This window comes from Lipophrys pholis (genome assembly GCF_963383615.2).
Source record: "Lipophrys pholis genome assembly, chromosome: 19".
NCBI classification, from domain to species: Eukaryota; Metazoa; Chordata; class Actinopteri; order Blenniiformes; family Blenniidae; genus Lipophrys; species Lipophrys pholis.
The window spans coordinates 16,347,349-16,361,287 of NC_137647.1; the positions used below are offsets into that span (position 1 = coordinate 16,347,349).

The 13,939-nt window shown below is 41.6% G+C and overlaps 1 protein-coding gene across 1 annotated transcript in view; it reads right to left on the reverse strand.

Annotated features, from left to right (window-relative positions):
* Positions 1-9,477: 9,477 nt before the first annotated feature.
* Positions 9,478-13,939, reverse strand: part of baiap3 (BAI1 associated protein 3) — a gene marked incomplete at both ends in the record, with an annotated part of 30,955 nt that continues 26,493 nt past the window's right edge. Inside the window, 7 exons of the mRNA XM_080488780.1 lie at positions 9,478-9,581; positions 9,774-9,979; positions 10,054-10,177; positions 10,255-10,375; positions 10,580-10,663; positions 10,776-10,847; positions 13,531-13,639. Coding sequence (XP_080344906.1) covers positions 9,478-9,581; positions 9,774-9,979; positions 10,054-10,177; positions 10,255-10,375; positions 10,580-10,663; positions 10,776-10,847; positions 13,531-13,639 — 820 coding nt within the window. The remainder of the gene's footprint in view (positions 9,582-9,773; positions 9,980-10,053; positions 10,178-10,254; positions 10,376-10,579; positions 10,664-10,775; positions 10,848-13,530; positions 13,640-13,939) is intronic.

The window sequence follows — 13,939 nt, forward strand, 5'->3', positions numbered from 1 at the left end:
CAACAAAGTTTATGCGGTGACATACATTCTGTTTTTGTTGCCTGAAGGGGGTGACCATAAACTTATGATAGAAGTGGATTTGTGCTGACGCTGCAGCTCACGAGTCACATGCTGCCCTCATTTTCGACATCGCTATAATGATCGTTTAAATGAAAGTCTATTTAATAGCATCTCTATATACATTTGCTGCCTGAGTGGAAAATGAAATGTAACTGGGAAAGGAACACAAACGTTCAATGAGTCCAAAGACTTAACATAGTATCATTTGTATCATTTGACGAACACAACAGTTTGCTTCAAACTGGAGAAAAGTTGCTGAATTAAGTGTTTTAGATATTAAATCATATATTTTAATTTCAGACGATGTCCACTTGTCATGCCCGTGTGGCTTCAAGCATGTTCTTGCTCGAGCTGGAGTGGTTGAAATCGGAGGTTTAACGTCCCTCTGTTGTTTCTTTCATTACAGTAACCGTTCTATTAATTGTGGGCCCTTCCGTTCGGCAGTATCGGCTGGATTTTAAGATTTATGTGCACGATGGAAAGATCCGTCAAGCACTTATTGGTTTTACAGTGCGAGGGAATCTAATGAGAGCGTGTCAAAGTTTGCATGGCCGTGTATATGAACTGCGTCGGACTCGCTGATCGTATCAGGATCAGTCAACGCTGCTCCGCGTGAAGCGAAATGGATGAATCCAAAAATTGGGACGAGTTAAAAGGCTCAGTAAGTCACTGGCTTGGGCCCAAACGCCGTCCTATTTGCATTCCTCAAGGGCAAGCTGTCCAATATTATCCGTGCTCGCTCCGACAGAGGCCCCCGAAGCCACAAAGGACTTGCTGTGTCGGCTTCTTCCCACATCACTTTTGTTGGAGACGAGAGGCCGACTTCAGAGGTGCTTCATTATGCTGACTCCGCAGCAAAGGGTGCACCTGCACACAACAACAGGTGTTTACCTCCTCCTCCTTTCATTCTGAGAGAACTTTTCAGCTCCTGCCAATGGCAGACATTCATTACACGCCGTGTCTGATGTGATCGCAATTTCTGGAAAGGTGCATTAAAGTTTGCATTCCCATTCTTCTCTGAACTTCTAACTGTCATCCACTTGGAACTTGAGCCACGGAATTGAGTACGCACACACACGTGAGCTGACACATATTGGTTTGGGTGAATAAATAATCTCCAGCGTCTCGCTCGGCAGAGGTATCGGGTGTCATGACATGAAGCCCGCGGTGTCAGTCTTCACAGGGAAAAGCCACGCAGGGACTCTGCAGCTGTGAAATCTAACATCTCAGAAGAAAATAAATAAAGGGAGAGCAGGTTGCCTGCCTGGGGGATCCAGGTCGGGCTGCCACAGTTGGAGGAGATGGGCTGTACAGTGTTATATTTCTGTGCAGAAGGATTAGAGTTGTTTGAGAGAAGATAAGACATTGCGGGATCAGTGCGCTGTTAAATGTATCTGCCAGAGCCGGCAGAGGAGCAACAGCAGTGCAGAGACTCTGCCAACATTCCTGCGGATCAACACCAGCTGAAGGGCTCCTACCTCTCACTCCGGCTGCCAGAACTTCAAGAAAACTTAGAAATGAACCTCACCGTGGCTTCTCAAATCCAAATTTAACAGTGAAAGAATTTTATTCCTCTTTGACTTTGTTTTAAATTGAGTCGGCATTACCTGTATAAGAAGAGGTAATAGTAAATGTATTCAATCAGCTGAACTATAATTATGTAACTTTTTTCTCACTATGCAATTTAAGCCCCGTTTACACGACAACGAATTCGAGTGTATCTGCAAAACGACTTCACTTTTGGGGGGTTCCTTTTACACGGCACCAGTGTGCACGGAAGCACTGTTTCCGCAAAGTTTTTAATCCGGCTCCCAAGGTGGAAAGTTTTTTTCAAGGCCGCTAATCCCTCCTGCAAAGACTGCCGGAGGCTACTGAGCCTGTTACTGCGCATGCGCATATCTCCCCCTCTCTCGTGCTCATTCAGTTGTAAACAAACATGGCGGCCGCCTAGTGGCATGACTCGCGGTCCGTAATGTAGTTTTATCGTCCATATCAGTAGTTTAATAGTTGAGACTCACCCCAGATAGCATCTGATACGTCATCAGTCCATGCAGATGTCGGGTTCTCTCCATTTTCTTCACGTTTATAGTGTATTGTTCTCTGCGCACATGTCTGCGTAGTTCCATTACAAAATCAAGCAACAGCGCCCTCCTGTGGCCCGGCATACTAACTACATCGTTGTGTCCACTGCAGCAGCGTAAACGCACTCCTTTTTTAACGGATTAGGTGTTGTCACCTGAAACGTTGTCTTGTAAACAGGGCCTCAGAGGTATTGAGTATTTGCACAATGGTGTAGTGGGTAGCTCTGGCACCTCAAAGCAAGATTATCCCTACTTTTATTTATCTATTTATTTTATTTACTTTTTATTTTTTTATAGCACTTTGAGATTGTTTAAATGTAAAGTGCGTTACGAATAAAATGTATCATTACTATTATTACTTTGGTCGTTGGCCTTTCTATGTAACATTTGCATATTCAGAGAGACTGGAAACATCTCCAGAGTGAATCCAACCCTGATAAAGCAGTATAAAAGATGAATGGATATACCCAAGCTTTATACCTATTTCTACCTCACAAAAATAATAGTGTTTATTAAAGGCAAAGCAACACTGTTTATCCAACTTTAGGTTGAGGGTGCTGGTGCTAATCCCAGAGTAGACTGTGGTTGAAAGGCAAGAATCACCCTGTACAGGAATCCAGTTCTCCAAAAGGTTTACACAGGCACACAGAGAATCGCTCAGCTATGCAAAACCTAAACATGCCTTGGGAGAACATGCAAACATGACAGAAAAAGGCCCAGAGCCCAGAAATGAACCAGGAGCTCCTCACTGTACGGCTAGTGCGAGCCACTACATCAACATGTAGCACCATTTCTACTCAAAATACATTTGACCCATGATGACAAACCCCAAAGAATCAATAATTTCTTTATTTGAATGTATGTCTTAAATGTAATGTTCAGAGGATGTGGGGATCTACCTCTTCTCATTGATGCTTCCCATCTTCCCATTTAAAATCCAAGCAAACCAGAGCTGCCAACTGTCAGGCGTTGAGAGTGAATGTCACGCTATCCACTCAGTGAAGAAATGTAGTTTGTATAGTTTGATAGTCCATTGTAAATCTGGGCTGTCAGACTTCCCAATATAATTTCTTGTTCAATATTTTATTGTTAGACTGTTTAGACTGAGCCCTGTGGTCTCTGTACAGGTCTGCAGGTGTCATACCTGCAACACTCAGAGTACTTCATGTATTACATTAGGTTTTAAACATTTTTCATCAAATATAGATAAATAGAAACTCCCCTCATAGCTGTCAGAAGCACCACTACCGCCGATTCCAATCCATATAGCACACTTATTATTATCACTATATACTGTTGCAAAAAAAACAACCAGACTTTCGAGTGGCGAGACAGGAAAAAAGAAAGCCTGTCAGATGAGAGGTGAGTTTTCTTTGAAACTTCAAGCAACTCTATTTGCCTGCTACTCTTCAAGAGAAGTTATCCACATACTACACACTTTAATCATTAGTTGTGAGCAAAGTTGTCAATACAATGCAATGGGGTCATTTCTGATACTTTAACAAGGTGTTTATGGTCTGAAGTAACTTGATCTGTCTGCATAAACTTCTGCATCACTTTATGTTTTCTTTAAAGTGATGCTGGTAATTGAAAAGAAATAAGACAATACAGAAAAAATTGACATTTTTCTTATAATAGCATAAACACCACAGATTTGTTTTGGCAATCACCTATTTGTTGACTTTGTTTATGCACTAATTTGATAAAAAAAATGTGATTGATCACACATGACTACAGCAAACATCCATTAAGTCATGTTCAGTGTACTTTTCTGCAGAAAACACAGTAGGGCATTGGTACTCATATGTAAAGGACGAAAAGCGCATAAAAAAAAAAAGTGAAACTATGATTGATTTTGTTTTTCACGTTATTTTGCAGACTATTTGTTTATTTAATTGATGTATATGCAATTGTTCATCTTCACCACTGCTGGGAAATATAATATGGGATAATGAATACAACTTCACTCTTAACACAGATAGATCAGTGTGAGCCTGAAATGATACCAGGAGATAAGATCTTCTCACACTGTGCTGATGCCACTAAGTGGAAACCCTGCACTTAAACTCTCACCCTTACTGAGGCAGGGGAAGGGATTCCTAAAATGACGAGGACCTCTAGTGGTCAGAACTGGAAGTCCTAATTTGATTGATCATATTTTTTTCCTCAATGCCATACAAACAGTGACCACAGCTTGGGTCTTATTGTCCAAAGCTGGTGACTGTGAGCTGGTAAGGGTATTATTAACTTATAAAAGGCTCCCGGCTGCAGAGACATCAGAGAGCCGTCACGTGTGGGGATACACAGAGAGCTCAGCCATTTACTAGAGGGCATGGTGACTGCATCTGATGACAGGGTCCTCAACACACCTGAGCCGACATACAATTCACTGGCCTTCAGTCATCAGCTGCTCTCTAATTTAAAACGTATCGACCGGCGCTCAGCAGAGAACAAGCACTGAGAGACACTTGTGTCCTCCGGCTATGGTCTAATCGCTGCCACAGCAGCTCTTTGAGGATTGTGGAGTTGATTGTGTCGTGCCAAAGCCCTCCGCGTTCGTAATCTTACGGTGAACATGACAAACACCACTCCTCGTCAGCATCCTGTATATATTAATATCCCTGTGAGCAGAGTTGCGGTTGTGTGACAGGATGTGCTGGAACCGCAGGTAGCTGTTGCCTGGAGCAGGTAAAATCTTAAAGGTCAAGGGAAGCCAGAGACAAAGCACTGAGGGTAGCAACACGGGAGACTGATGGTGAGGATGATGACACTCTGGGGAACATGAAGGCGGAGTGGGCAATAGGTTAGTATCAACCCGTGGTATTTCTCCATGCTAAATATACCCGCTGAGCCCAAAAACATGAACAGGCAATCAGAATCCCAGTCTTGATGTTTGTCGAAGGAGGCGCCGAAAAAAGTTTAAATTTAATCTTTATTGGGGTCGGAGACTCTTCCCAAAAGGTTTTAATCCAATAAACAGCAACACAGGCGTTTACAATTCAAGGACAAATAATCCACTTTTACAATAACAAATAGAAGATAATTGGCCTCTTGCAGACATTTTTCACTTGCTGTCGCCTTTAAATCTGAATAACAAACCTCAAATGAAGTACTCAATTCAAAATCATCTGTAATACTTGAAATGAAATATGTCTGAGCTGGAAGGCAGAAACCTAAGTCACAGTCAGTTTTCTGGTATTTCACAGTCGGAATTCTTTTGTCTCATTTTCTCCATAGTTCAGCTTCGCCTCTTTCTTTAATGACGACCAAGGTAACTACAGATCTTAAATATGTTGCGCAGGAAATGATTGCTACTTTAATACTATTACTTCACTGGACATTTGAGAGCTAAGTGCTCTCTTTGACTCTGAAAAAACCACCAGAACAAATTAGTCAACGCAACAAATACTGACCAGACTGCCTCTCTAAGGGCAATATAAGGACATCTACAATACTGTGGCTGAATACGGACACGTCCCTTCATAACGGGTAAAGACACATTTCTCTCCTGGAAAAAGATTTGCATTGAAACCCCCCCCCCGGGACATTTTCTCAAACCTACAATGGTGTTAGAAAGATATAAACGGCTTCTACGCTGTCATCCTGTTATTATACATTGTAATATTCACCTTCTATATAATGTCTGTAAACACTCAAAGTGAGGTTGTGATTTTTCTTCTTTTTCTTTTTGTAAACATCTGTGCAGAACACCTGGTTTGAAAGTAATACAGAGAGAACATTGTCACAGCACTGTCAAGTATCTAAATATCACACTGAAATCCTAATATCTTTGTTCTTACTAAATCATACAATCAACAGTGGGAATGGTGGGGGACTTAAATAAACTATTATTTAAAAAGCTGATACAGTTTCTACTTGAAATCTTCTGAAATCTAAAATAGACTAAAGAGAGAAACTAAAACGTAGAGACAAGTGGTGTTCAGACGGACTGAAAGAGTCCATCTGAACCCCCCCCACCCCCACCCCCCACCCCCTTCCTGAACAATCCCTGTAATGCAGCACACTCTCCAGGCATAGATATGGTTTTTTGCGTGCTTCATCCTCACGACTCCACGGGCTCACGACACAAGCAGCTACGGTAAAAAGGTACATCACTATCCAAACGCTGTCGGTGTGAAGGTTTTGGTGCTAATTTTTCGGTGCTTGCTACAGTGGGATGATATTTTTCAGCTTTCCTTCAATTTTCACCAGTGTATTTCATCTTTTTCTTTTTCTTTCTTTCACTGAAGCCCGGTTGGCCTCTAAAAAAAGAGGCTACAAATCCATTTTCAAAAATCTGTGGTGAGTCAAAACAATACAGTGAAGCTGAACACGCGCTCACAAACATTGAGAAGCAGGAGCCTTTAAAGTAAAAAGTAATGTGCAGTTTTCTAGGTATTATCTACATTTTTACTTCCTGTAAATGCTTTCAATACGGCGCTGCCAGACACTCCAAAACCACAAACCTTGAGTTTCGTAAGCTCCACAGGCTTCACTTACTGCAAGTTTAATGGTAAGAGTCACACTGGAAAAGACTTGAGTAAATGATCTGGCGTTTTAAAATTCAAATCATTCTACTTCCTCTCTTTGTAATCCATTTTTTATTAATTTAGATGTGAGCTAATCCCTTTCCAGTTCAAGCCTCTTGAGGGAAATTATCTGAGCTATGATAGTACCAAGAGTAAAATCGTGCATGCTTAGCTCTAATTTGTTAAGTAATCGTTCAGTCACAACAATCTTAAGATTGTGACAAGATAACAGTAATTGGATTCCATCTTTAGGGTGATCCTCGCCCTTTTGATCCCAACCTTCCTCCTGCCACAGCTTTGGGAGGCTGGTGAAAGCTGGTGTTAAGTTATTCCTGTCTGGCCAATGAGGGCTGCGGCAGGCAGTGAGGCCTCGGCCCCCCCAAGTATAATTATATCACTGCACAGGTTCATTATCAGTTCCACTCCTCTTTACCTCCAGAGATTACGCCCCGTAGCACGACGCAAACTCCGATTTTTATTCTGGCACACGAGGCTTTCAGATGAGGCTTCTGCGCCGACTCAAAGTTACAAAGACTTTGAGATGTTTGACGGTTGCTTCGAAAGCTCTGTGAATGCCGCTTGAGCTCATTAGCTGCAATTAACTCAGTTTCTCCTAATAAATGTTTTTGAAGCTCTTACCATCTGGACACGAAGCCACCCACTGCGGTACGTACTGTGTAATCTTTGGGGATGTCAAGGACGCATTATCTCCCTTTCAGTTAACAGATGTCAGAGTGTCCTGGTGTACTTCCACCACAATATGGCTGATACTTATTATAATAATTTCTCTTACGAGCAGACGTACGAGCGAGGAGCCACAGTGATTCGTGACTTCACAAGTGTTAACTCTGTAAACAGATCCATATGTTGTGGGAAGGAATTCAAAGCCGCGCAGTTTCTTTGCAGAAATCATAAAGCGAATGGAGAACGTGAATACGGCGCACTGATCAGCCATAACATCATAAATAAGAGAATAACTGAAGAATTTGAATAATGATGGAAAGACAACTAGAGAGTCTCAAAAACTGGAGTTCTTTTTCAGAGTGACCCTGGTTTGGGTTCATTATCTAACAAAAATGGTTCAAGGAAAGAAAAGAGGTCAACCTGTGACGGGGTCATGGACCGCCAAGGCTTCTCGGTGCCTGTGGGGAGAGTAAAAGTCTGATCCAATAGAAAAGCTACTGTAGTGCAAAACTGCTGGTAATACTGCTTGTGATAGAAAGTTGCCTGAAAACACAGTGCATCGCTGCTTGTCGTGTACACAAGCAGTAAAAAAGGGTCCTACTCAATATTAGGCACGTTTATTATATTATAGTGACTGCTCAGCGTGTTTAGCAATTTGTGATGAAGATATTTTTAGTCGAAGGTTTAGTTGCTCTCGAATAATGAATGAATAATAAACTAGTTTATAAAGCAGGGATCATTTTGAGGGCCTTGAAAATTATATTCCCTCTGCCAGGGAGCCAAACTGTAACGACAAGCATACATTAGAATTATGACTGCTAAATATATCTAAAGCATTAACTGTGGGAGTGTAAATTAGATTTGTTGAATCTAAATGTATAGATGATGCTGGATGCAGCGATTTGTACACTCCCCTCTCTGTGCAGTGTGGGTCTCTGAGTGCTTCGTCTTTCCCCTATACTGTCCAAAAACACTTAGTCGATATGAATTAGTGACTCTAAAAGGGCCGTGGATATGAACTGTAGATATGAGTGTGTGTGATGGTGTCTGCCTAGTTTTACCCTGCCTTCACCTGGATTATTTCCAGCCTACTGACAATCTAAGTTGGATAAAAGCAGTGTAAAAGAAGGCTCTAAGTGCACGACGCCTATGATGTTTTTCCACATTAAAATGTCATTTTAGTGAAGTGATATGACCTTCCTACTCTCACATTTTTGGAGATTGGCTCACACACTGCACAGAGGGTTGCTGCCCCGGCATACGTGTCTGTTTGCAGACACTGGAGAATTTTACAACGTGACGTAGTTGTTGGCAAAAAGCATCCGCCAGACTTGTCATTCATAAGAGAGCGGAGGGGCCTCTTTACCACTGGGCAGACACTGTCTTTGGCCTTTTCAATGACCCAACAAAAGCTTTGTGAAGAATCTTAAAAATAGAAGCAGACCATCTTTAACACACCGACTCAGAAAATCAAAAAGACAGAGCAGTCCCCCAAAGCCACGTGTGACAGCAGCCACTAAGAAATACAATTGTTTTGCTGAGCCGATCAGTAGTTAAGCTGAAAATGAAACTTGATAAATGCTCCGGCTTGCACGTCCACTTTGAAGGAACTTTCATCCTCACGATGTCCATGAAATATGTGAAAAGTCTCAACACCTTTGAAATGTCCCTGCAACTAATGAGCATATCTGAGGTATAGATTCAGACTCTGACTGACGACTATCAGATATGTAAGCTACGTCCACAAAATAGTTTTCTAATGTTAAATCTATCATATCAAAGATTATACAACAAAGATAACAATTACCTGATTACAAAAAATATAGACGACTGACATTTAGGATCGACTATCCATTCATTTCTAAAATAGAGTTTAACTGAGACAGTATAGAGTTGCACAGTGACAGGATATTCACCCCCTCCCCCCAGTGAGAAAACAGCAATACGCGTCACCGTTTTCCTTTTTTTTTTCTTCTTTACATTTTGGTATAATTACTCAACAAACGATACGTTGGAGAAAAAAAGAAAAAGAAAAGAAGAAATCTTGTAAACATTTTGCACCAGTACAAAAGCACATGTTGCAGGACGTGGTTGGGGGGAAACACCAAGACAGCTGACAGCTTTTACTCTTCCTCCATTGACTTCTCAATCTCCTTCAGCCTGCGGACAAACTCCTGAGCCTCCCTGTCTCCAACTCGGGCTTCCAGCATCCTCATGATTGGCTTCTCTGGAGGGGAGAGAGCAAATAGATGAGGACAGTTTCTACACCTGACACACATACCTCCGTATTGAAAAGGTTTCATGCTGTATCGGGGAAGTAATTGAAAACCCGGACCAGCAGCCTCTGGTTGTCCGAGAAACCAATATTATGTTTGTATAAAGAGAAAGAGAGCCTGATATTGCCTGGAGCTATACGTACCGCTGGGTTTACTGCGAGACAGGTGCAGGATGACGGGCTGGATGCTCTTGCCAGCCGGCGAGGCGCTCGGCCTCCCCGGCCAGCAGAAGTCGCTGAGAGGAGCGACAGCTTCGCCGGCGAAGTCGTTGGTGGACAGCCAGTCGTAGTCCATCACAGTGAAGGTCAAGCAGGCGAACCTGTGTCTGTACTGTTCAGGACTGACATGGCTGGAAGACAAGAGACACACATGAGACGCGAGTGCTGAACGAGCGTCGGCCAATCAGAGGAGAACGGGACTCACAAGTAGAAGAGCTCGTCGAACACCGGGTGCAACGTCTTCAGTTTGACCTGTGTGCGCTGGCTCTTGGCCAAAGGAAAGAGGTGGTGGGGACAGAGCTCCACGATGACAAAGGGGTCACTCAGACCTGTGGGAGACCCAAAACGTGAGCTGAAGTTCAAGCTTCAAGCGAAAAATAAGCGGTCTGACTTTCACAGTTTTCACCGTTGGCATCCAGCGCGATGATATCGGCAGCGTGGAGAATCTCCACGGTCAGTCTCTGCTCGGGAGCGTCGTAGTAGCACTTGACGCTGATCCGACCGTAACGCGTGTGTTTGAGAGTTTTCTGCAGCATTATGGATTGAAAGCAAAAGTCGTTTTGGTTTGTAACAACAGCATGAAAGAAAACAACGGGCATATCTTTCATATGTTTTCACAGGAGTTTCGGTCGAGTGTTTTTTTTTTTCGAGTGTTGTGCTTTCCAAATCAATACTCCTCCTCCCGTCTACTTTTAAAATGAGAGCGTCAGCGTGGTGAAGTTGAAACAGACCTGCTGGGAAATCTTCTCCAGAAAGTACTGCTCAATCAGCTCAAAGGAGGAACATTTATTCAGCTTGAGCTCCTCATCCAAAGCCTGCCACAGCCACAATATGGCAAGAAAAGAGCCAAATAAGCTTCACACACACACACACACACACACACGTACACTTCAAGAGATTCGTTGGACATGTTGCTTTACTTTCTACCTTGTAGTCTCCACTCTTCATGTCTTCAAGGGAAAGACCCTCTCCCTTAGCGTGGAAGAACTGCAACAGTCTCTGAAATAGATTAATGAAATAACACAATTTTATCTCAATTTGCTTTTGGAATTCATATTGTACCACAAAAAAAACCTCAATAATTCTAAACAAGAGAATCTGAGATTTCTGCTCTCTGTCAAGGGTCGACATGGACAGAGGGAAATGACACACATTCCACATCCAGATCAATTGCTTTTATTCATTTATTTATTTTAGTGATCACGTGATTTTATTTCATAATTAGAAAGAAAACAAGATAAGGCAATATATAGCAAAATGAAAATGTTCTATTGTAACAATTATTTTGATCCATATCACCACCAGAATTTAATGGGTTCTTCCTTTGATCAAAATGTACCTGAGTACCAATTGTTATGAATATTTGCTGATTAGTTTTTGAGATATCTTAACAAATAAATGCGGATGATTTTATAACCTCCTTGGCGGAGGTTAAAAAAAACAAACAAAGTTGATTAAGTTGGCTTCATGATTTTGAAGGTGAATTTTCTACATTGACACTGAATGCAATGAAGAAAAAATCTCAGAAAGGGCATTGAGTCTGCTCCTTAAGCTCACAATCCAATTTTCCCTTCAAATATTTACTGGCCCAAACACCTCAGTGTAATTATGGACTCAGACTTGAAATTCAACAACCACATTAAGACAATAACAAAATCATCTCACCACCATCTGAAAAGTTTTACAAGAATTAAAGGATTTTCTGAAGATTCAGAGGAACTTGTTCACGCATTTATTTTCAGTAGGCTGGATTATTGTAACGGTGTGTTCACAGGTCTAAGTAAAGCATGGTTTTAGGCAGAGAGTCGTCCAGCTGTCATTTGGACGGTCAATTTTCGGAAAAGAATAGCGGACGTGTTGCTCAAAGCCATCTAAAATATGTGTATAATGGCCATCACTACTAGTCATCGTCTAATTTTGCATTTTTTCACCAAAATATAGCGAATTATCAGCTCGAGTACACAACTCGCAACTGACTTCTGGTTTTGTATTACGCCAAGTAACGAGCAACGTGATTGGTCAACTGATAACATGTGGTATGAACATTTTGAAAGGCGGCCTCTGATTGGTTCGTAATTCTCTATGTAGTGAAGTTTGGGGTGAGGTGAGTCAGGTACAGGTACAGCTACAGCAACAGGTACAAGTGAAAACCATCACCAATGAAAAAAAGCTATTACCTTAAAAGAAAAAAAGACGACCTTTTAACGAAGCAAGAAAGTATACTAGATTCATCAGCAAAAATGTCATGGAGAAAAGGAAATATATCACTGCTAAGCAAAATCTACATGTCACAATGTAGTATTTAGGCCAGAATGCATTAGAATGCACCATTTATGGTCCATCTCCATCAATTTTTTTTTTTTTAAATAGTGACCCCCTACCCCACCTCCCCACACACACCGCCAGTTGACACCCAAAACACTAGTCTCTGCCTAAAACCATGAAGTAAAGAGTCTGTTAAACAGCTGCAGCTCGTCCAGAGTCCTCACCAACAGAAAGAGGGCGCAGCACATTACACCTGAACTTCACTCTGCACTGGCTGCCTGTATGTCAAAGGATCAACTTCAAAATATGCTTCTGGTCATTAAATCTTCGAATGGTCTTCGGCCGATACATCTCAGATTTACTTGTAGAATATAAAAAAACAAAACTTTATTTCTTTACTTCCTTATAAATCACTGTGAACTGTCTTATGTCTGAATAGTGCTAAATAAATAAATTGGCCTTCCCTACCTCAAATTAACATGGAGAATATATCCCTGCTCTCTGAAAGCAGATGTTGTTATGCCAGAAGTCTCCATCTGTACAGCATGTTGGAGTTAATTTTAATTATACACATGAGCACGCTTTGGTTTTCTTTCTTTGAGTCGGTGGATACAGTGCCTTTTCTCAGAATTATTCTTTTTCTTGAACAAAGCTGCTTTCATGATGACCAGAAATAAGTGGAGGATAAAGCTGCAATTGATTTAAGGAATAAAATACATTTTTTAGAAATGAACATTTGCGAGCAGAAGTATCCCTCATGTGTTGCCAAATTTACATATAAGAAATAGTGAGCATCACCTGTAATCACTACAACTGTCTTTTTATTTCAAATGCAATTCACTTCTGAGCTAAAAAGGTTGCCAGCATACATAACACAACAACTTACACAACATTATTTAAATTTCAGTGTAACTTTGGATTTTAAACGTAGAGAAATGTAAGTTCAAACCACAAAAATACTCAAATTCATTTTCACAATCATTTTCTAAAATTGACGTTCAGTCGCTGCATGACTGATTAGCTCCTTGCTCCCCACACCGACGCCGGGAAACCTTTGACAGACGAGCGTCACGCCAGTGTGCCAAACTCAAAAAACTCAACCCGCCCGTGTTGCATGCTAATATACCCCGTCCCGTCCCTGCTGGTCAGACTGGCATTAGAATATACAGCAGTTCCCACATTGTCATTCATCAGGGATCTCACTCTGGCACTGAACTTCTACCCAGCGACTTCATGAATACCTGATTTATGCAAAAAGGTTCACGACAGCGAGCAAACAGGGATAATGAGAAATAATCCATTACACAGCAGACACATGTCTTTATAAGCCAGATGAATTTTTGTTGTTGTTTGTTGGTATAGTCAAAAAAAACAACAACAAAAAAAAAAACAAGTGTGTGAAGCAGCCAGCACTGACCTCCACTGTGTACTGGAAGCGGTTGTAAAACTCCACCTGAACGCCTCTGTTTTCTGCGACAGCGTCCAGGATCATGCGCAGGAGCAGCTCCCACATGCTCTGCAGAACTCTACCAGCAGCAGACACAAAGAGACACCCACACACTTGTGCTTACCAGCTTTACCAATTACACCCTGGTACCCTCACTCAGCCTCACGTCTGTTTTCACAGACAATAGCCTGATAATGAACACTTGTAAGCAGTGTAACTGATAAGGGGTGTTATTATTATTGGAAAGCATACATGCATCGCACTTGTTGAGCTGTCAGACATTTAACCTGGAGCTACTGAATGGATAAACTCCTCATTAAAGAATAACAAAAAAAAAACAGCTGGTCTTGTTATGGAGATACATTTAAGACTTAAGGCT